General features: G+C 37.8%; 1 protein-coding gene and 1 long non-coding RNA gene across 3 annotated transcripts in view; one reads left to right on the forward strand and one right to left on the reverse strand.

Annotated features, from left to right (window-relative positions):
- LOC106964941 (uncharacterized) overlaps positions 1 to 10,299 on the forward strand; it is a 19,805-nt gene extending 9,506 nt beyond the window's left edge. Inside the window, exons 2-3 of the long non-coding RNA XR_001428528.1 lie at positions 55 to 57; positions 10,289 to 10,299. This is a non-coding gene — a long non-coding RNA (uncharacterized LOC106964941). The remainder of the gene's footprint in view (positions 1 to 54; positions 58 to 10,288) is intronic.
- Positions 4,642 to 17,800, reverse strand: colec10 (collectin sub-family member 10 (C-type lectin)). 2 transcript variants are annotated; one of them, XM_015060732.1, is made up of 7 exons: positions 17,499 to 17,800; positions 14,945 to 15,016; positions 9,029 to 9,100; positions 6,729 to 6,782; positions 6,389 to 6,484; positions 6,025 to 6,236; positions 4,642 to 5,899 (listed from the first exon to the last, which is right to left on the reverse strand). In XM_015060732.1, the coding sequence occupies exons 1-7, from the start codon at positions 17,596 to 17,598 to the stop codon at positions 5,660 to 5,662; spliced, it is 846 nt and encodes a 281-aa protein (XP_014916218.1). In that variant the 5' UTR covers positions 17,599 to 17,800; the 3' UTR covers positions 4,642 to 5,659. The 2 variants fall into 2 exon arrangements, with proteins under 2 accessions (XP_014916218.1, XP_014916219.1); XM_015060733.1 differs by lacking the exon at positions 9,029 to 9,100.
- Between the last annotated feature and the right edge of the window lie 4,947 nt (positions 17,801 to 22,747).

Below are 22,747 nucleotides of genomic sequence, written 5' to 3' on the forward strand. Positions count from 1 at the left end.
ATTATATTGTAATAAATTATAATAAATTATATTGTAATAAATTCAGCCAATAAGATGGTGAGAATGCTCACAAGCTTACAAGAGAACTATCACTATTGTAATATCTATGATGACATCACAGGCGTTTTCATGCATCATACACCAGAATTGTACTTTATAAAGCCACACAGTTCCATAGAACCTCACCCACGTTTCACTTGTGCGGATTGTGCGGATTGTGCGGATTGTGCGAATTGTGCAAATTTTGAGAACTGTGCAGAGAACATTGTTTTGAGCAAAACTTGTTTGAATAACCCAGAATGGCGAAACCCCTGGTCTATCACCTCAACAATGAGCTCTTTGACATCTTTCAGCAGGAGATCAAGGAGCTACACCAAGATGTTGCGGCCATTACGATGGAGAAACTCAACACTGAACGTTACTATGAAGACGTTGTCTCAGAAGAGAGGAAGGAGAAGCAGGCCTTGCTTCTGGAAATTCAAGAGCTTAAGGAGAAGCTGGAGAAAGCTGAATCCAAGAACCAAGGCCGGGTGGGCAGAGATGAGACAACGTGCTGCCCCACAATACAAGAACTCCAACAACAAATGAAGGAAATGCAAAAGAAACACCGTGAGGAAATTGAGATGCTCACCATTGAGTTTGAAATTGATGTTGCTGTGGCTCAGAAAGAGGTAAAGAAGCTCCAGAAAAAGCTGAAGAACGAAAGAAATCTTGGTGCAAATAGTGATTCAGCAAAAAGGGAAGCCATCAATATTCTCCTAAAATTCTCTGACCACTGTGAAGGATTGAAGAACATCTCCACTGAACAGTCAACAGAAATCAAAGTTCGAGATGTGGACATTCCTTATCTTGATGTCCAACAGCTTCAAGAAATGCTCCAGAGAGAAAGAAAGCTGAGGATTGAGGCAGAAAATGAAAATCTGGATCAATTCAAAATTGCCGAGGCTTTCTTTGACATGATGGAGCAAGAACTGAAAACCGAAAGAGAACGCAAAGCCCAAATTGAGGCAGACAAAGAGGAAGCTGTGGAGATCGCAGAGCAACTAATTAAAAAGCTTGAGGACGTGGAGAAAACGTCCAAGCAGGGTCCCGCTGAGACCACTTCAGATGAGAGGGACAAAACTCAACTGGAGCTCCAACAGCTGGAGAAAATGCTCCAAGAAGAGAAAACCCAACGGGTCCAGGCAGAGAATTTATTAGAACTACTGGACCAAGAAGTGAAATCAGAACTAGAACGTAGAGCCCAAATTGAGGCAGACAAAGAGGAAGCCATGGAGATCGCAGAGCAACTAATTAAAAAGCTTGAGAACGTGGAGAAAATGTCTGAGACTGCTTTGGATGAACGGAATAAATTTGAAATGGAGCTCCATCAGCTAGAGAAAATGCTCCAAGAAGAGAAACGTCTAAGGGTCCAAGGAGAGACTGAAAATGCTTCTCTCTTGAAGACTGTAGAGTCTCTTCGGCAGGAAACAGAAAAACAGCTGCAGAAAGAAAGGGCTCTAAGAGAAGAGGCAGAAAGAGGTAAGTTGGAGTTGGAAAAGGTAAGTGATAATCTTTACCAGGGTTTAGAGGAAGCCTTTAAGATGACAGAGACGCTCTCGGCTGAGGCTGAAGTCCTTACCAACAAGCTTCAGGCAGAGGACAAGAAACAGAGATCTCTGCTCAATGACATCCAGGAACTCACCCTCATACTGGAAAAGGAAAAAGCCCTTAGAATTGAGGCAGAGAACTATGAGATGGAGGCCATAGAGATGCTAGAGGCTTTCCACAAGGAAGCAGAATGCTGAACCCGGCAGAAGAAATACCTGAAAGAGAAATGCCATCTCATCAAAGTTCACCCTCTTTAAAAGTCATGCAAATAGCTCTTTGTTGTTGTTAGCTTGTAAATATTAAATCCAGCAAGTATTTTAGATTATTAGTGTTTTAATTCATGCAAAGATTACTCTGTTATGTGTCTCTGTTCCACCACACCTGATTCAAATGACTGTATGACCTCCTCTGCAGCCACCAAATACTGCAGAAGTCTGTCTGTCAATCAGCCATTCATTTGAGTCAGGCGTTTGGTAGGAAGGAGACATGTAGGGCATGGGTACTTAGGGACTACGGTTGGGAACCACTGTGACGGTGGTCGATTACTGGTCTGTCCAGTAATCAAATGCTGAAAAAAAAACAAGCAAAATAAGGGAGGAAAACTTTTATTTGATTTTGAATCTATTCCTCCCCTTTACAGTAATGTAAATAGCTTCTTGTGTTTGTTTGAAATAAACACAATAAAGTTTTATATCGTCATTCTACGTATGACAATGTAAAAGTTTTATATCGTTGTTCTTTGTATGACGATATAAAAGTTTTATATCGTCATTCTACGTATGACAATGTAAAAGTTTTATATCGTTGTTCTTTGTATGACGATATAAAAGTTTTATATCATCATGCATAGACAATATGTTTTATATGTCATTCTATGTATTCAAACTGTAATGTAATATAAACAGCTGTTGATGTGTTTCTTTGTTTTATATGTTGCGAGTTCTATGTCAATGTTGTGTTTTTATTGTGTCCTCCCTTTATGTAAAAAGACAGTTAAAAAACAAACAAAAAAACAACAAAAAAAGGAAAATAATTAGTTGTTTTTATTATCTGATCTCTATGAAGTGGGTCTGGTGACATGGGAGGAAATAAAATGTGGCCGTAACTTAATAATGGGAACGAGAATAATGAGAATGGTAATTACTCGTTTATTTTGTGGGAAAGACTTAATTATAACAAGTCATGGCCACGGTTTTGTTTTATTTTTTCCTGACTCCACAGATTTCAGATGTATTCAACTTGACCGATAAGAGCTGGCTAAATTCATTGAAAACATTTTCCACATATTTGGGGCTTTTATATAACATTAGTGTCTGACCTTTTACATTGATTCCCAAACATTCAAGAGAGTCAAATATGCTCAAGAAAATCATTTTACAGTTTAGTGAATCATGAAACAATAGGAAGTCCTTAGCCCCTCTTATGCTTATTGTTCTCACTTAAGAAATTATAATTAGGAGACGCCAATTTGATTAGTACAGATGCTTCATTATTATAAGGTCTGAGCGGTTTGTTGGGAATCATTAAAGAAAGAAAATGCATCATGAACACATCTCTTAGATCAGAGATCATGTTGTAGGTGATTTTAAAGCAGGGTTAGCCTGTCCTAAGGCTAACCATTGAAAATCACACAGACGACTGTTCTGTCGATTATCTAAAAATGAAAAATAATAACACGACTAAAAACCTACGAAGACATAGCTGTCCGCCTTGATTGGTAGTGTTTGAAGTCAGTGTTCTGCATATTTAGATCATTCCACAATGCAAACCTGAGTCACATGACCAGTTCATTAGCAGGGCTCAGCAGAGCTAGCTAATTAGCATGCTAAAAAACTAAGCCAGCCATTTGAAGCAGGGGCACATAACAGAGTTACCCTGCTGGTAATTCTGCTGGCAACATAGCTGTGTGTTGTTTATCAGCAGTAAACAGGGCTTTAAGTGAAAAAAAAATAAAAATAAATAAAAGTGCTAGCACTCCCCTTAATCTCTTTTCTAAAGTGTATTGATTAAAGTAGGTTGAATAAAAATGCAAACCCCACTTTTTTATTTGTAACAGAAAACAAAGGAAGACACTTTGATCACTTTTCTTCACGTTTGTGTTCATCCATTTCATAAGAATGCAACAATATTTGAAGAAATTTGGGTAAAATGTGCAAAAGTTTATAGTCTGTCCTCTTTACATATTGTCAAATGCCAAATGGATCACAGCATCGGATGCAAAAATAAGATGCAATTACATGTAAAAGTATGCAAACCCCTGATGAATTACGTTTCGAAAGTCATAGTTTGCATAGAGGTTACCAAAGTTAAAATCATCTTACTGTACAAAGGTATCAGTCAGGAGACTGGCACGAAAAAAAAAAAAAAAACATTACAGCAGTTAAGGTAGTCACGTTAGCTGTGACTACCTTATAAATAATTCTAATTTTAATAAAATTAGAATTTTATTAAAATTCTAATTTCTCCAAGAAGACAGCAAACAGAAAACAAGATGGAAAATGGTCAGGAAGGCTGTCAAGAGGCTGACAGAAACTACAAGACTTGCAGCAGTTTTGACAAGTTCAATTTGGGGATGAGGTTGCCATTGTAGAGAGTTTAATCAAATGTATGGGGCTACCTGATGAGAAATACAGACAAAAGCTATACCCTCAACCTCACAGAACTAGAGAATCTTTGCAAGGTGAAGTGAGCAAATGTCTTCAAATGAAGGCTAATATACACCTGACAAATAAAATGTTCTTTAAGCAAGTACTTGCATTGCCAGTTTTCTGACAGAAGATTTTTAATTTACGTACCCTGACATTTTAAAGCACTCATGATAACACTGATGATCTTTCCAGAGCTGTAGAGGAGAAAATACCCACAGCATCACAGATCCATTGCCATATTCAAATTAGTGTTTTTATTTATATTAGTACTTTCCGCCAAAAGGTTTAATCTTTGTTTCACCTCAGTCACCAAAGCACGATTTGAGACTAAATTCACGTAGTGTTTAGCAAAATCTACATGTTAATGTTAGTACTTCTTGAACAAAAAAGGTCATTCTGTTGATTTAAACATTTTAATTATTTGCTCTTAAGACAATGGGCCTTTGTGTTACACATCACATACTTCACAGTGAAACAGAAAATCACAGATAAGTGAGTAAAAATTTATTGACACCTTAATAAAGTCAAACAGTGGCTCTGCTTTATTTATTTGACTACAATTATTAAGATTCCCAAAGATCTACAATGACACTTATTTAAAATCATAGATTTCTCATGTGACTCATGTGACGCTATCAGATTTATGAATCTGTACATTGCAAAGTAAATTACAATAAAACCCAGAAGGAGACAGAACCTTGCCATCAGTTCTGGCCACCTGCTGTCAGACATGTCCAGATCTTGCTGTAAAATCTTGGTACAAGCAGAATGCTGATTTTGTTATTAACAACCCGCTGGCCATCATCAACCAACAACAGTCATTGTTGTTGTCATACATTGGATGTTATGGGTCAGATGTTGAAGCTTGATGAACTAGCTTTTTGTTTTATTTTTGGATATGGTTGTTTTGACAAGCTGCCATTTTCTGCTTGCGTATGTTGAACTCGGTTATCTAGTGCTTTACTATTAAACTTGATTTTAAAGTAGGAATAAAGACCAACCTCTAGTTGTGGCTGTGCTATCCCTCAGGAGCCTAAACAGGTTAAAACAGCTCTGGAATCAGGGAGTGTGTGAGTAAAGTTAGCTGAAAGGCAACCCATGTTTGCATTAAATGTATCCATTATTTTTTGATGCCAGACATAATGTAAATTACAGATAATTAAAACATGGCGACGGCACTAAAAACTATTAACAATTATGATATTTGAAAGGAAATCGCCATACTAAATGCATATTTTCCTGTACAACAATGAAGTAAATGTTTTGTTGAGTTACATATTTCAGATAATGTTATTAAAAGCGGCTGAACTCGGCACTTCTTTCAATCCCGCTTTTAGCAAGAGCAACTCTTTGCTGTCACTCTCTGTATCCGTGGACAAAAACAGCAAACTAGTCATATTAATTTTCCCTAATTTTAAATGTCATTGCAAAGCGGAGGCAGCCGCTCCTCCTCTGCCTCTTCTCCTGCTCTTTGGGAACTCACAGATGAAGAACAGGGGAGTTTCACACTCCACTTTATTCCACGTCCCAGTGTTGAGCAGCTCCACGCAGCTGACGTTGGTGGCTGGAGATGATGTGGAATATAGCTGCTCTTCCTGGCTCCACACCGCAAACTCCCGCAGAGGCGTGGAGTCTGCATAAATATAGCTTCCAATTCCATCCTTAAAAAGACAACAAAAAAAAAAAAAATCTTCATGCAACTTAGCAATACACACAACATAAAATGTGCCGTCTTTAAAAGTAGCATCACTGTCGCTGTTTCTACCTGGAGGTCCTAAACACTTACTGTGCCTTTGCTCTGAGCTTGTACTCCAACATAAACCCTTGTCAGCCCTGCTTGACTGATGTAGTCTGCCATGAGCCGGTTGATGTTGTTAGTTTTTGGCATAGCCAGCGCGCCTCCCCTTAGCTTGCAGTTCATAGAAGCCTCTCTGAACTTCTTGGGCTCCTTCACAAGCAGGTAATATCTGTCCTCTGTCTCCTTCAAGCCCAGCACAACTGAACGGGAAAGATTTTCAGAATAATTTGAGTCAATTTAGGACTGACTCATTTATTTTACCATCATTTATTTGATCATAATTCCCAAAGGTGATAAATTTACTCAAATAATAATGAGTATGTTTGGTTAAAAGTTCTCACTGACAACTCACCGTTCTTCACAAACTTAACATTGTTCCTCAGCTTCCCTAAATTCTCATCAAGCTGTCCGACCACCTTCCTGTACCTCCCACAGTCACATGTTGCACCTGATAGATAAAAAAACCATTATCTCAACTTTCTGTGCTTTATCAAATAATTGTAATTACTAATCTGCTGCCTCAAGTATATAATTGATTATTTTTTTTCAGAAAGTAAAAAATAGATAAGGAGGGAAGACAGTAGAGTATAAAAGTACCTAATGGAAATACTAACCGGAGTCCAGAATATTTCAAATTAAATTTACACTCAAACATGATAGAAATAAAGGCCGTCTGTTTGAATTTTTCTCACCAGCTTGTCCTTTGATCCCGACTGGTCCATCAAAACCTTTAGCACCTTTGTCACCTGAAGATTGATAAAAATCACAAATGTGCAGCCATTTTAAAGGAATTGTGCTTTGTGACAGTATTCCTACCCCTTGAACATTTTCTTGTATGTATGTACATTTGAGTAATATACCTGACTTTCAAAGATTTTCTTGTACAAATCAGAAATGTGTTGCATGAATTAGTGTTAATTCCCCCTGAGTCTACACTTAGCTCCTCTACTGGATATAGCTCTTTATTCAGCCCTTATATCAACGCTGATCAGCTTCCCTGTTCCTGCTGAAGAAAATCATGTCTACAACATAATGCTGTTGGCCAGCTACAAACATACTTTAATGTAGGAATAGTTCACTCAGGATGATGGGCAGCCAGTGTACAACAATCGCACAGTAACTGCAGATATGCCCAGAGATTCAACATTGGTCTAATCTTATTCCATGTTTGCCGTGCCCCTTTCATAACTTGTGACAATTTTAAAACAATCTTCCTTTGACTTTATTTCTGCTGTAATGTCTTTCTTCTTGGCACTGTCCTGTCAACAGAACCTTGCACCTAAGTTGTCGATTTCTGCTGCTCCTGCAAAGAACTGTTGACACACGATTGTATTTTAAGACATCAGCATCGAGAGGGCCGCAGCTTGCTTTTAATAAGAAAAACACATTAACTGTGTATTATCTACCTTCCCAATATGCCTGACTATGTGTTGGTGTAGCACAAGAAAAGACAAGTCCAATCAATATTTAAAAAACAAAAACCATAGTGCTTATGTAGTATCTCAATTTCACAGGCAGATGGCAGGGTCACACTTAAAACTCATTGCTCACCCTTGCAGATTTACCCTTGGTCACGAACCATCCTACTGCACCTTACGTAGTTCAAATACAATCTACAGCTCTTAAGCACAGCTTTTAACTATTTCATATTGGAGGTAACTGAATTCTTTCATTTCTATTTGTTAAAGTCTATAATTCTGCTATTCACTCATGTTGCAGCTTCACAGTGGAAATTAACCCAAGTGGCAGTTGTAAGGTTTGGGGAAGTGATTTGCTGTTCAAACATAACAATGGCCTAATTATGAATGAGGAACAGAAGAGTGACATGTGACACCTGCACAGTTTTGTTTGGGCTGGGGTAGAAAGGTTACAGTTTGAACCTCCTGGCATAAATACAATAAACTCGTTAGGTTCAAACTTTCACTTATGTTTAAATTCCAGCAATGTCAACTAATGTTAACTCCAAGAACATAAAGAAACAAAACGGCGTCTTGATGTTGTTAGTTATAATATTGTCATTAGTTTCTTCTGCACAAACACAACTGGCAGTTAAATGCATGGTATTACAGCAAATAAAATCTCTGCATACTGATGTACTGCTATAAGGTAACATAACTTGGGTAATAACATGAGTTAACCCTATGCAGATGTGGAAATTCACTGCATTTAATGGCTCTGTGAGGGTGTATTAACTTGCCATAAAACAGTAGCTCAGTTTTAGTTTTGAACCCTGCTGCACTTGGCATTGTCCGGAGTCTATTTTGTTTTCCCCCAGGTGTTTTATGAGCTCTGGGCTTCCAGTCTCATTGTTAATCCAAAGTTGTGACCTCACTCCTTCTGTGAGGAGGCTGATGCAGAGTCACTTTCCTGTAAGAGTATTAAACATGATGATTGCATGGAACGCTGCATGTACAGAGAGGCAGGGGAACTCGACTGCCTATAAAAACTGGAGCAAAGACACCGTGGTCAATGCATGAGCATGACATCATACTGCAGGGAAGACGGTTTTCTGTCTTTTTATGTCATAAAGCTCATCCTTATGCTTAGCTTAGCTTCTTGTGGACCATCTGTACTTTTTAATTACTTAATGAACCATTTAAAACTAGGTATTAATTCTGTTTTAGGTTTTAAACTAATTAAGTGTCTTGTTTTCATTTTATGAGCATAGAGAAGTCATCAAAGCTCACAGGATTTCGTCTTCATGGTATCTCTAAAATTTACACTTTGACTTCCCAAAGTTTCAGCATGCTGAAACTTTGGGGACTTTTACAATGAAAGGTCCTTAAAACCTAAAAAATAATTTGTCATCAGATATTTTTTCTTCTTTAGACTGCTTAAAGACAAACACATGCTGCAGTTTCTGACTAAAGTAATCACTAAATATGACTAATGACACTAAGCTTTGTGTCTTTACAAAAGCATTAAACAGAAGACAAAAAGAGGGAATTGCCAGACATTGGCATGGACTCAGAGTTAAAATGATTAATTGAACCTTTCTCTCCAATTGGGCCCATTTTTCCCGAGGGGCCTACTTCTCCTTTAAGACCTGGTTCACCTGGCACACCTGAGTGAGGAAAAAGGAACAATAAATTAGGATAATTAGGGATGTAAGAAACTGACAAAACATAATGGCATTAGCTAATTTTCATTTTGGTCTATAATCCAATTGTTCTCAGTCTCTTCATCTTCAGACCCCTCAAAAATAGTAGTGGTGATGCAGAAATTCAAACAAATTGAAACAGTGTTTCTTTAGAAAACTTTGGTTTTCTAAAGTTTTCTTGGAAAATCTGAGATCCATAAGACAATAAAGAGGCGTACCAGTCATGACAGCTGTACTATGTCCAAAGCCTACATCCACACCTGGCATTTGAAGAGCTTCTTTTTTAAAAAAAAAAAAACTCCCTTAAGCACCTCTGCCATGGTGATGGAACTGCCTTCACCCAAATCTTTGGACTCTGCCTCCTTAAGGGAGACCAAATTGATGAGATTCTCAGTGTTCTCCTTCCACTGTATCCACACGTCCTCCCCAAAGCAGAAACTGCTCGGGCCAGTCGCTTCTTTCCCTTTCCGAGATACCAAGTGGTTTTCCAGAACTTTCCTGGGGCCAAACAAAAGTCTGTCAAATAAAAACATTGCAATGAAGTTTGTGGCTGAAACAGAACATTTATGTGAAAAAGCTCAAGGTGTGTGAATACTTTTTGCAAGACACTAAAGACCTTGTTATTGTCCCTATGGCTTTGTGTGTAGTGAACAGAAATTAGAATGTAGGATAGAATAAGATAAAAAAGAGAACCTGCGGTAGTGAGAGCGTTTGTGTGGGAATCACACAGAGCAGACAGAGGCGTTCTGCCAGCTCTTGAACTAGTGTTTCCTCAGGAAGCTCTTCAGCTGGAAACTAATGGTGTTTCAAGCACTAAGTGATGTTCTGAAGAGGCCAGATTGTTATTAGAAGGATTTGCAACACACACACACACACACATAGGTACGCAGCCATATGTGCACGCACACACACAGGCGCACACCCACAGAAGTGTGTCTTTCTGTCTTCACAGGGTCTTTGATTTGACTTCAATTGTTTTTTTCATTCAGTTCCTATAACCCAACCCTGACCCCGAAGTTAGTGTTTCTACGTATAGTAGGGCTTTGCATTGACTTCCTTTCATTTTAGTAACTGCATTTATGCTTTACCCATAAAGAGCAGTGGTTCCTCACAACAGACTACTTGTTGGAAAAATTGGCTTTACAAGGTGAGAAATACTTAAACACACTCACACTCACGCAAATAAAAAATGTTCAGCTAGCCTTACAAGAACTACAGTGGTGTGAAAAAGTGTTTGCCCCCTTCCTGATTTCCTATTATTCTGTATGCTTTCCACACTTAAGCTTTTCAGAACATCAACTACCGTTTTTAAAAGAAAGTGTTGATCATAAAGGGAAACATAAATCAAAACCTACATATTTTGATTTGTGTGAAAAATGATTACCGCCTAAACCTCATACCAGCAACAATTGGAATCAAGCATTTACGATAGCTTGCAGCGAATCTTTTACAGTGCTGTGGAGGCTTTCGGCCCATTCACTTTTCCAGCATTGTTGTAATTCAGCCACATTTGATTGTTTTCCATCACGAACAGACTTTTTAAGGTCATGCCACAGTGTCTCAATAGGATCGAGGTAGAACTTTGATTATGCCACTCCACGGTCTTCATTTTGTGTTTCTTCAGTCACCCAGAGGTGGAGTTGCTGGCGTGTTTTGGATCATTGTCCTGCTTCAGAACCCAAGTCGGTTTCAGTCTGAGGTCACAAAAGCAGATGGTCGACATTTTCCTTCTGGATTCTTTTTTGGTAAATTGCAGAATTCATGGTTCATTTACCACAGCATGTCTTCCAGGTCCAGAAGCAGCTAAACAGAACCAGAACATCACGGTACAAACACCATATTTTACTGATGGTATGATGTTTATTTTCTGAAATGTGTTACTTTCACGCTAGATGTAATGGGACACATACCTTCCAAAGAGATCAACTGTGGACTCGTCAGTCCACAGAATGTTTTCCCAAAACATTGGGGATCATCAAGAAGTGTTCTGGAAAAAAACAAAACGAGTCCTAATGTTCTTTTTGCTCAGCGGGACATTTTTGTTTTTGTCTTGGAACACTGCCACACAGGCCATTTTTGCCCAGTCTCTTTCTTATGGTGGAGGCATGAACTTTGCCCTTAACTGAAGCAAGCGAGGCCTGCAGTTCTCTGGATGTTGTTGTGGTGTTTTATAACTTCTTGGATAAGTCGCCGCCGAGTTTTTGAGATAATTTTGGTCGGCTGGCCACTCCTGAGCAGTTTCACCACCGTACCATGTTTTCGCCATTTGTGGATAACAGCTTTCCCTGTGGTTTGGTGGAGTTATAAACCTTTGGAAGTGGCTTTGTAACCCTTTCCAGACAGATAAATCTCAATTACTTTCTTTCTCATTTGCTCTTGAATTTTTGTTTTTGGATCTCTGCATAATGTTTACCTTCTTAGGATCATTTGGTGAACTTCACGTTGTCAGACAGTTCTCAATCCTTGTTCTCAATCAAAACATGTAAGTGATATCTTCATTGACAACAGTGTGGCAAGTCTGTATGTGGCTAGAGACTGTGAACTCTGGTGTGATAAACCACAGTTAAATTTTGTTTAAACATGGAGGGCAATCACTTTTTTTCCACACAGCGCCTTGTAGGTTTTAATTTCTTGGGGGAGATTATTCCCATAATGATAAACATCTTCATTTAAAAAATGCATTTTGGTTTTACTTGTGTTGACATATATCTCAGTTCGTCTGCTGTTCTGAAACGCTTAAGTGTGGAAAACATGCACAAAAATAGAAAATCAGGAAGGCAGACATTTTTTCACTCCAGTGTATTCACTGAGAAAGCTTTTCATATCTAATCAGAACCTTAATCGTGACTGATTCTGTTTACTTTTATAATCCGATGTTCACAAGTATTCATGTCCCAACAAGGTTTTTGATGTCTTGATTAAAAAGTAAAAAAAAAACAGTTTTAAAAAGTAAAAAGAAAAAACCATTCTCCATCTCCGCTGTCACACTTTCTCACAATTTAATCCTCTTGTTTTTGAGAAGTTTTCACAAATTCTGCATGAATTATTTGTCAAAATGCTTTGCAGGCTGCCTCACAGAGAAAATGTTTTCACAGTCGTCAGCAGAGAGCTCACAGTGAGAAGCGATTATGTGCTTTTGTCTTTTGCGAGAGGAAGAAACTGATTTTGGCTCCTCTCTCTCCTCGCTCCCTCTGTGTCTATAACATCTGATTAATGTTGTTTTGGCAGTGTGCACGCTCGCCAGTTAAACGGTCTGTGTGAGCGTCCAGATAACAGGCCTTTGTATCACTGCAGTCACACTTTATAATGGCCAACTCCTCAAACTGGTTTAACGACTGACTTCTCCAGCTGCCGGTGGATAAAAGAGGTGAAGGGTGCAATTCCCACAGGAGAATTACACATTTTAAACAGGATCAGGCAGCTTAAGAATATTCAAACATCAGAAATATAAGAAATTAAATATGCTAAGTTATGTTTTCTCACTAGACGGGAAAATATTGCACTACGAGGGTGCATGTTTCCATTTAACTTACTGACAAATCCTGCTAAATCCAGTAAGAATATAGCTAACAGCTTTTTGATGCTAATACGTTTAGACAAACAAATAGTTTTTTGTTGCCCTCCGGAGCATTGAGAGTCATGGATTCCCTTTTAAGCTTCCAAAATTAAGCAACTGTTTCCTGTAACACTGCCTAAATTAAGACTGGGAATACATGCGTCATCTGTTGCGCTGCCGACATGGTGTACTAACAAAATCATTGTAGAGACCTGCTTTCATGGCTGTCAGTAAGTGTACGGACAGAAAAACCATAATGACAGGTTGTGAATAATGTCCGTAAAGTTGAAAAGTTGAAAAAGGTTCTCGTGTGCTTCTCATACCTTCTCGGTGTGTTCTCGGTACTCACACACACACACACACACACACACAAGCGCTCGGCGGTACAGAGGGAAATATTTCATTGTTTTGCGTCAGGACGCAGAGTAAATAGAAGTCTGAAAGTTGTGTCTTTAAGTTTGCCTTTTTGTGTGTACATACAAGACACAAAAGCAGCTGAAACCAGACGGCTACACGCAAGACTGTTTTACTTGTGTCTGACATTAAATCAGTCAGTGATGATTACTCGGATTGTTCTGTATTACTAAATACCAAAATAACGAGGGAGCTTTTTTTTTTTTTTTTTTTAAACAGAATTTTTTTTTTAAAACACTTTCATCAGAGCCAGAAGCATAGAGTACTTATGCAGTACTCAGTGGAATTGTTGTCTGTTCTTTTTGATTGGGTCAAACATTTGGGTCTCCTTCCACAGGCTTCCTTTTGGCCAATTCCTGACAGAACTGGTGTAACTGAGTCAAGTTAGTCAGAGGCTTTGGGGTTTTTTTTGTCCATCTGAAAGAAGCGTTTGTGACCAAACTTTAATCATCTGTCGGATTTCTTAAGATGCTTCTTAATTATTTCCACATAATGTTCTCTCCTATTTCGCGCAGCGCACCAGACCCTCAGGTTGCAAAACAGCCACAAAACTCGATGCTGGATTTCACAGCTTCCCCCACTCTCCTTCCAAGTAGAATGTGGGCTGTCTTAATCTGCAGAGATTAAGATAATTATTCTTGTGTGCATTTGAAAAGATCAGATTTTTTTTCTTTTGCTTTTAGAGTAATGACTTCTTCCCCCCTGAGTGGTCTTTCCTATCATGTCAACACATGATTTATTTTAGTGTCAATAATACTTTTTTTTTTTTTTTTTCCACCAGCTTCAGCCAGTTTCTTCACAAGGTCTTTTACTGGTGTTCTGGGGTTGATTCACAGATTTCCCACCAAAGCATGTTCACCTCACCTCTGGGGCCCAGAACCTGTCTCCCTCCTGGACAGTATAATGGCTAGACATTCCCATACTGTTCTTTTTTTTATCTACAGTGGTTTGAACAGAAAAAAAATGTGGCACCTTAAGGCATCTGGAAGTTGTAACAAGATGAACCAGGGTTGTGAAGGTCTACAAGTCTTTTCCAGATGTCTTGGGATAGTTCTTTTCTTTTCTCTCTGATGTTCTACTAGAGAGCTGTTTGTTTGAGAGCTTGGTACTATTAAACTTAAATAATAATTAGAAGCCAGCACAGTCAGATGATGACATCTTTCACAAAGTGTTTAAAGTTAGAGACTCTCAGGGCAAATAAACTTCTGACTTTGAGGAAAGCAATGAAGCAAGTTCTTTAATAAAATTCCTTTTAACTTATTTAGAAAATGGAATCAATTTTGGTAGCCTAAAAATAGCTGGAATTAAAGGTCGCCTGCATTTTATAAAGTGGGAGCAAAGTGGTTTTAAGTAGTTCCTCAGTATTTATATTTATGGCTTGTTACTTAGGAAACGATATTAACATTTCATGTGAAAACCATTGTCAGTGCTGGAAGATTCCTTGTAAAAAAAAACAACAAAAAAAAACAAACAAATGTGATCTTTCTCTGGCAGCACAGTAAACAGTGCAGGAAGCAGATTCTTGTTTACTTCACTGTTTTTGTCCTTCAGTTGTCTGACCTTTACTAAATGTTGGAAACAAACAAATAAAAAACCATATGCGTCTTTGTACGGTTAGATTTTCGTATATTCAAACTAAAATCCAAATTTTTCAACGGGTAAGTGAGCTACACAGTGATTTGACTAAAATAGGAACAATACTAATTTTGTCCAGAAAAAGAATATGCAGTGGTGTTACCCATTGTGAATAGTATGTTTTTTTTTTAAATGCATATAAAAACAAAGCTAAACAAATAAAATCATTATATGCATGCGAGTGTGTGACTGACGTTTTGTACCTGCCAATCCCGGTGGACCGTTCTTCCCAAGCTTTCCGTCTTCTCCCTGTTCTCCATAATCACCTTGATCTCCTGGATTTCAACAAAGAAAACTGAGCTGACATGATTTTTTTTTTCCAGTGTCAAGCTATTAGGAGGATGACACATTATACACTGACAAATGCACTAGACCAAGAAAACATTCAATTAATTTCTTTGGTTCATTACATTTGTGTATGAATCCCTGTGCAGATATTGTCACAAGTCTCTCAACTCACTGCACCACATTGTAATATATAGTTTCTGCCAAGACATTTTTAATAGCAGTGCTATTATTGTATTAAAATACAATAACTTTTCACAGTGAAAACCACTACTGAGATCTCTGAGAAATACTTTTGGCAGGTCACTGATGACCAGCTATTTGGAAGGAAATCAGAACAGAATCTCACGTATCTGCTGAAGGTGTATCATTTTCAACTGAGACCATTTAAAATACCAAATTTATATGTGGTTAAGGTGTGCCATCAAACTGGGATTCTTCATGTCAAATTTACTAAACTTTGCAAAGCGTTCACAACCTTTGTTACATTTTTCATGTTACATTTCAGTGCATTTTATCTGGATTTTTGTGACATAGCAACCACAAAGTAGGGCACCATTGTGAAACGGGAAGAAAATGAGCAATGGACTTTAAAATCTAAAAAGTGTGGGTTGCATTTTATTTACCCTCTTGATACCTCTGAGTAAAATACGATACTTTCTAAATCACTCTCCTGTCCATTCTTGTGTAATGAAATTTCAGGATCATTACAGCGGTTAAGCCTCAGAGGTTTCCTAGGAAACATTTAGAGAACAGCCAACACAACAGACAGATCTGGAATAAAGTTAAAGTTTAAGACAGAGTCAGGTTGTAAAACATCCTCCCAGAATTTCATAATCTCACGGCTCAACGCAGCATCTGAGAATTAAAAAGGTGAGGCTCTACTTCCAACCTACCAAAACATGGCCTAAGAAGAGTATCAATCAGAAAAGAAGCAAATACTGCAAATTGTCCTGAACACACCATCACCACTAATTGACATGGTGTCGGCAGCATTGTACTGCGGGATTACTTTTCCTCAGCAGTGACGGGTAAGCTGGTCAGAGGTGGAAGGCTGATGGAGCTAATAGAGGGATACCTTAGAAGAGGTTGGACAATGCTGCAAAAAATACAATTGGTGCTACAATGGAATAGTTTGGATCAGTGTGTTAGAACGGCCCATTCAAAGTTCTGACCTAAAACAAACTGAAAACTTGTATTAATATCTACCATGCGGTCCGCATGAGTTCGAGCTATTCAGTAAAAAAAAAAAAAAGAAAAAAAAAAAAGGGTAATTTTTTTTCACATGTTTTCAAAAAAATAAAAAAATCAATGTTGGTCAATCACATAAAATCTCTTTAAAATATATTTTAAATATTTAACATTTTGCAAAGGTTAAGGTCCTATACTTACTTTTTGTTGGACCCAGTAATCAGACAGCATTCCAACATTCAGAAAATGTGAATGTAATTCTAACTCTGTCAAACACGTGATTTTCATTTTAAATCTTCTTTTACAAAGTTAACATTTTCATATCAACGCTGTCCAAGCGCTGCCAAAATTATCTTAGTGTGTAGTCTGCTACCAGTAAAAGCAATAAAAAGTGAGTCTTTTTTTTTCTTGTAGTTATGCTTTAAATAAATAAGACATTTTTTGGGTTGTATGGAACACAGAAAAATGCACGTCCAACGCCCACTCAACTATTCAGTGGGAGACTGACCTTGTGGTCACTCGTATCTGGATGAGTCTTGTACAAATAATCAGTTCACCCTAGTGGCAGCTGTCTAAATACACACTGACTCAATGGGACTTTCTAGCCTTTAGATAGAAGTCAGGGGAAGGTTGTGAAAGTGCATGTGATGATATAGTTGCCTCTTTTCTGATCCGTGTCACCACTGTGTTACACTAGAGAGTGATTTTGCAAAAGTGCAAATATTAAACATATTTGTCCAAAAGAACACAAAATGTGATAAATTAACATTAACATTATTTAGATTTTTTTACAGCATGGATTGAGAAAAATCTGGCTGGTTTTCCCTTCAGCCAGAGCTGCAGGCTACGTTTTGCGTTTGTGTAAAGAAGCCTAGAAAAAAAAGAAAAAAAGAAACTGAAGCTCAACTTTGAATTTTATAAGCTCTGTCTGTCTGAAACAGCAGGATAGCAAGCTACTGGATGTTGTAAAATGGAAAACACACATGGGAAGGCATTCCCTTCAAGTCGATCGGTATGCAGACAGCCAGCTTGTAAACTACAGGATATTTAATGCTTAGTGTGTTTATCATCTACTCAGTAAACCCTAAAATGTTGCAGGGGTTTCTCTATAGGAAATATCTGTTTAAGTTTAAAGTACTTAAAAAAAAAAGAAGTTTTAAAAGTATGAGCAAATATTGCTTGAATCCAAGAGCTGATTTCTTTTTTCTCCCCACACTTCCTAAAATTTAATTAAAAAGCTAATCTAAATGAGATGATGTGCAGATTTATGTCTTAACCTACCTTTAGCTCCGGGTATGAGGGAGTTGGTGCAGACTTCTGGAGAAGCAACAATGTAGCAGAAACCAGAAAGAAACGCAAAGAGCCTAAACAGACGAGACATCTCCCAACTTCTGCAGATTACTGAAGATGATCCTGATTATTTGGTTTGTTTTAGCAACAAGCAGAAGCCAGTATTGTGTCCTGGATAAGAAGGTAAGTTAGAAAAAACAACAACCTCCTACTGCAGAGAAGAGAGCTGAATATTGGTTTATAGAGCAAGCAGAAGCACTAAAACACAAGCACATCCACACTGGTGGATAAAGTCTTATCAGTGACTTGTCAAAACATCAAATAACACAGAGCAGACCTCTGCATTCCTCTGTTTGTCCGTCCAGCCTGTACTTTAAGAAATTCGGACAATAAAGCAAAATAATAAACCAAAGCATATTTCATAAGATTTGTAAACTGTTTATTAAATAAAACTATTAATATAGCATAAAACTGATGACGATTTACAGTTCATGTAGAACGTTTGATGGTATAAATATTTATAGAGTGTTATGTGCTTCAGATTTATTTAATCATGTATAAGGTGCCCAATTACTTTCACAATTAACCAAAATGTTGTCTTACAAATCAAAATCATTGCAAAAATGATATATGTACGTTTTTACTTTTCTATCAAGGGATTTTACAGAACAAGAGTCATGAGAAGATGTTTCTCCAGACAAATATTTATGTAGAGTCAAATCTGGCATCAAGCAAAATAAAGATATGTATTATTAAAGCTACATAATGTAACTTTTATAAAAATATGTATATATTTTTTACATATTTGTTAAAACTGTTACTTTGTCATGATATGGTGTGAGACAGATAATCTGTGGAAAAAACAACAACAACAACAACAAACTCCTCTGCCTTGTCACATCGATCCCAGTGATGTGATGTGATGTGCAGACATATGTCTCTTGGTCAGAAAGAACCAATCAGAAACAGGAGTGTTTTATTGCTGTCAATCATCCCTGTGTATGCACTGCTCACACTCTCATCCTTGCTCTCTGCTGCAAGGATGCGGCATTCATGACTATTGTCCTGTTATGAACGCTCAGGCTAGCTATCATGGTCACAGATGACAGCGGTTGAACTCTTTTCCAGTAAAGAGTTGTTTCTCTGCCATTAGCACATTTAGCAGCGTGTACACAAGTGTGATAGACAGCACTACAACCTTCCTCCTGGCTCTGATTAGTTGTATTTGACCAGGAGCGGTGCATTTTTTGCAGATCACTATAGTAGCTTAGAGAGGAGGAGGAAATTGATTTTCTCATAGAATATCTGTCACATACCATAAAGTATTTAAAAAAAAAACATAGTGACACGAAGACAATTGAAATCTGTAAGTCTGTGCATAACAGAGTTAAAGATTATAAGAGACATTTGATAATATGCTCTAAAATGCTTAACACAATATAAAGTGACACAGAACTGTGTTCACACATGTATAAGTAGTGAATAAAAAATTTTATGAACACAAGGAGTTAAAATTTTCTAGCAGAACATTTTATTGTAACCACAGGATCAAGTGATAATTTACTTACTTCAGTTGTCAGCTGTTTTAGTTTTTGTTGGTCTTAATAAACTAAATGGAGGCTCAGAGGGTGTAGTCATAAACAAGCAAAGACCCAAATCCAATGAAAAAGAAAACAGCACAAGTCCAACAGAGCTTCCCCTTCTTGGCAACTGAGCAGATTCATTTAGATTAAGGGCTTGCACTTTTTTTGTTTTGCAGTGGAAATGCACATATTGCTTTTTTAGGCAACATCTAATTAGAACTTCTAGTAAAGGGCTTCTGCTTGTAAATAATTTTCAAACTTAAGCCTGCTTTGTGTGCTGAAAAGATTACATCTTAGCCCTTCCACATCCATGGTGAAAATCTTCTCAGACTGCAAAGATTCTTTATGATCCATTAACGACAAGAACAAACAGTAACCAGCATCTAATCTAAAGTGTTACCGAGACAGAGGAGGGAACATAGGCTACACTGCCCATCCATCACAGTAAACATGAAACCACATACCGACTTCTCTTATCCTTTTTTGACTCACTAGATCCTTGAAGACCCATGCTGCACAGCTTCTAATTACTGCAGCCATCAGCCAATTTCAAAACATTTTCACAGATTTTTCTCCCAAGTGCTAACATTATGATACAGAAATGGTGACACGTATTTCAAATATTTGTTTTGTATCAAGCTAAGCTAAGCATCTGATGAGCACATACATGAATCTCGGTTGAAATAAAGACACTCTTTTAATGTTATGCAAAGTAAACAGCTTTAAAAAACAACAACAACAACAAAAAGAAACATCCCTTTGTCAACAGGAAAAGTTTAGTTTGAAAATGTAACGCGCGGCTCCACAGGCCTACAGCCTTTATGCAAAATGAGTGTCTTTGAGAGGAAATAAGAAAAGCAAATAAACAGATGTGGTCCACCTGTGTTATATCTCCACATCACTAAAGGACACACCAATATGAGAAAGACTCCAAGCATCCTACAAATGCAAAGCAACACATGCTTTCTATTTATTCGAGGGGAACAAATGCGAAGCACGTGTTTCCTCGAACACAGAAGAGACTAAAAAATATTAATGCTAGATTTTAGATTGTAGATAGAAGGTACAGTCTGATGCAAAAGAATACAGCTCAACACAGAACCTTGTCTACTGGATGCTACGGTGTATTAATACACAATAAACACACATATTACCCATAATGAGGTCTTGGACGCATAGATAGAACAGCGCCTAGGAGATCAAGGAAAAAGACCAGAGAAGACAGTGAGACTAATCAATCACGAAATTAGACGACTATGGGAGACAGGACTCTTCTTCCTTGGACCTCTTAGGAACCCCATCAGACAGAAAATTTGCTGAGGGCATTTGCTTGATCAGTTCCTTAAAGAACACTGAAGGACTGATAATACTGGAAGGCTCTTAACAGAAAAGGAGATTTATTTTAATTGGACCACTGCTCCCCCGGAGCAGCAGTATTTGTGCAAAACCAAAAGCTTCAGTAAGGAGGAGGAAAGTTATGATTTGCTGCTGCTATTAAAGGGTGGCCTGTCTTAAAGTTCTTTTCATTTGGAGACAAAAAGCACTCAGATACATCCAGCATTAGCTGAGAAATATAACCAGATATTCCGACTTACAGCCAAGTTTTAAAGCTGCGCTCCTCAAAGCAAAGCGCCTCATTCGCTTTGGACAGAACACAGTCATTAATCAGTCCTCGTTGCTGATTGGGATGTTTGTTTCTCTTGGGTTATCTTTGAAACACATTTCAAACCAAACACACATGTCCTTTATTTTACAGTCTTGCTATGAGTGACAGAACTCGTCAGCAGTTTCTTTTGGCCTCTGCCACCATTTACTCCTATGAACTTATGTTGTTTTTATGCTGAAGAATGTGTTGATGTTAGTTTTGCATAAAAGCTTTTTTTTTATGGATCTGGATTTTTTTTTCTTTTGCAAACAAGAGACAAATGTGGAAGCCTGTTTTTTTTTCTACTTGTTTTTTGTTCAAAAGTGTAAATCCCATCATAAGCAACCACAATATAGCGCATAATAGAAACTATATGTACAGCCACTTGTACAGTGGTTCATATAGGGCTTTGTTTGTCCACAGTTCATGAGTGTAAAATACAGAAGGATATTTCTTCCAAAGTAGCAATCACAATACATACAGCTGAACTATTAAATAAATGTTTCAGTTGTGGACCATTTTTCATCTGAAGTTTTGTTATAATATTCTCCACATAGCACAAGTCCCTCACCGTATGTTTTCACTGAGAGACTCTTGTTGAAACGATAGAGTGACACAAAGTAACACATGATTGAGCAGTGGAGGGAAAATGACGTACTGTTTTCAAAGTTTGATCAAAATCTGAAAATTGAAACCCCCTTAATAAGATCCAGTGCAAAAGAAAGTAACACAATTAGTAAATACAATCAATGTGTGCATAACATTTAATTTCACAAGGTATTGTTCGGCAAAAGTGTAAACACTGTCACCCACACACACACACACACACACACACACACACACACACACACACACACACACACACACACACAAAAAAAAAGCTAAGCAGCCAATAATAATAACGCTTAAGAAATCCACTAAGACTCAGTTTTAGAAAAATAAAAATGAAAAAATAATTCACTGAGAAAACTATCAAGCGTCCAGTTGTAATGAATGATCATTTAAGGTCAGGTTCAGGTTTTAATTTTGACATTAGACCTTTGAAGCATGTATTGTGTCATTCAAGTGTTTTATGATAAATAACTACTTGTTGAAGAACAGTGTGAGGACAGGGGGCGTCGTGAATCCGGGTGGAGGATTAGTTCCTCCATGTAGTGGGTTAGTTTTCACCTTGCACCTGCAGCTGAAGAGGGAAGAGCGGAGTAAGGGGAAGGTTACTGTGTGATTTGGGCGGGGCAGTCTCTTTGTAAAAACTGCTGTTGGGGGCAACACATCTGATCACTTCGGGCGTTTTGCTGTCAGATGTTCAAAGAAAATATGATCCCAGAGTATATGTCTTTGTATTCAGTGAATGTGATCGATTTTTACCTCGCTGACTCTTTTAGGGGACGTTTACTGGTTCTTGACACAGCCTATAAATCTGATCTTAATGAAAGAGTGATGAGGGAAATGTAATTGCAGAAAGAAGCAAAAAATGTTGCTTGAAGTTCGCCACAAGACATTTGAGAGATGCAACAAACGTGTGGAACAAGGTGATCTAATCAGGTTACCACAACAAGGATCTTTCGCTAACTGCAAAAGATACGAATAGATGGATAAAATATCAGCTTTAGCAAGCTTCTCAGATTTTATTTGTAAAAAAAAAAAAGAGAACAATGTATCATCTTCTCTTCACTAGAAAGCCCATCATTGTGTTGGCAATGTGGGTACATTTCAGAGACTGGGGGTTATTTGTTGCTTGACTAACACTGGAGAAAATAAATCTGATGATAAAATGTTAAAACTTCTGAAATTCACTGCTGATGGATACTGCTGCAGACAGGAACACCAAAGCAATGTCCCTACAGATAACTGAAATCTCCCATAAAATCTAACCGGTCTTTCTTGTTAATGTGTTTTGAACTTTCTCTGTTACGTTGCTTGAAGGAAGGTCTGGAAAATGTAGCAACACTCAAAATATGTGTGTCTAGCATGCGCACAGGCACACAGAACCCTGTTATCCTGAGGGCTAA

Source organism: Poecilia latipinna, unplaced genomic scaffold (assembly GCF_001443285.1).
Source record: "Poecilia latipinna isolate Pla-1442-1.1 unplaced genomic scaffold, P_latipinna-1.0 Scaffold1738, whole genome shotgun sequence".
NCBI classification, from domain to species: Eukaryota; Metazoa; Chordata; class Actinopteri; order Cyprinodontiformes; family Poeciliidae; genus Poecilia; species Poecilia latipinna.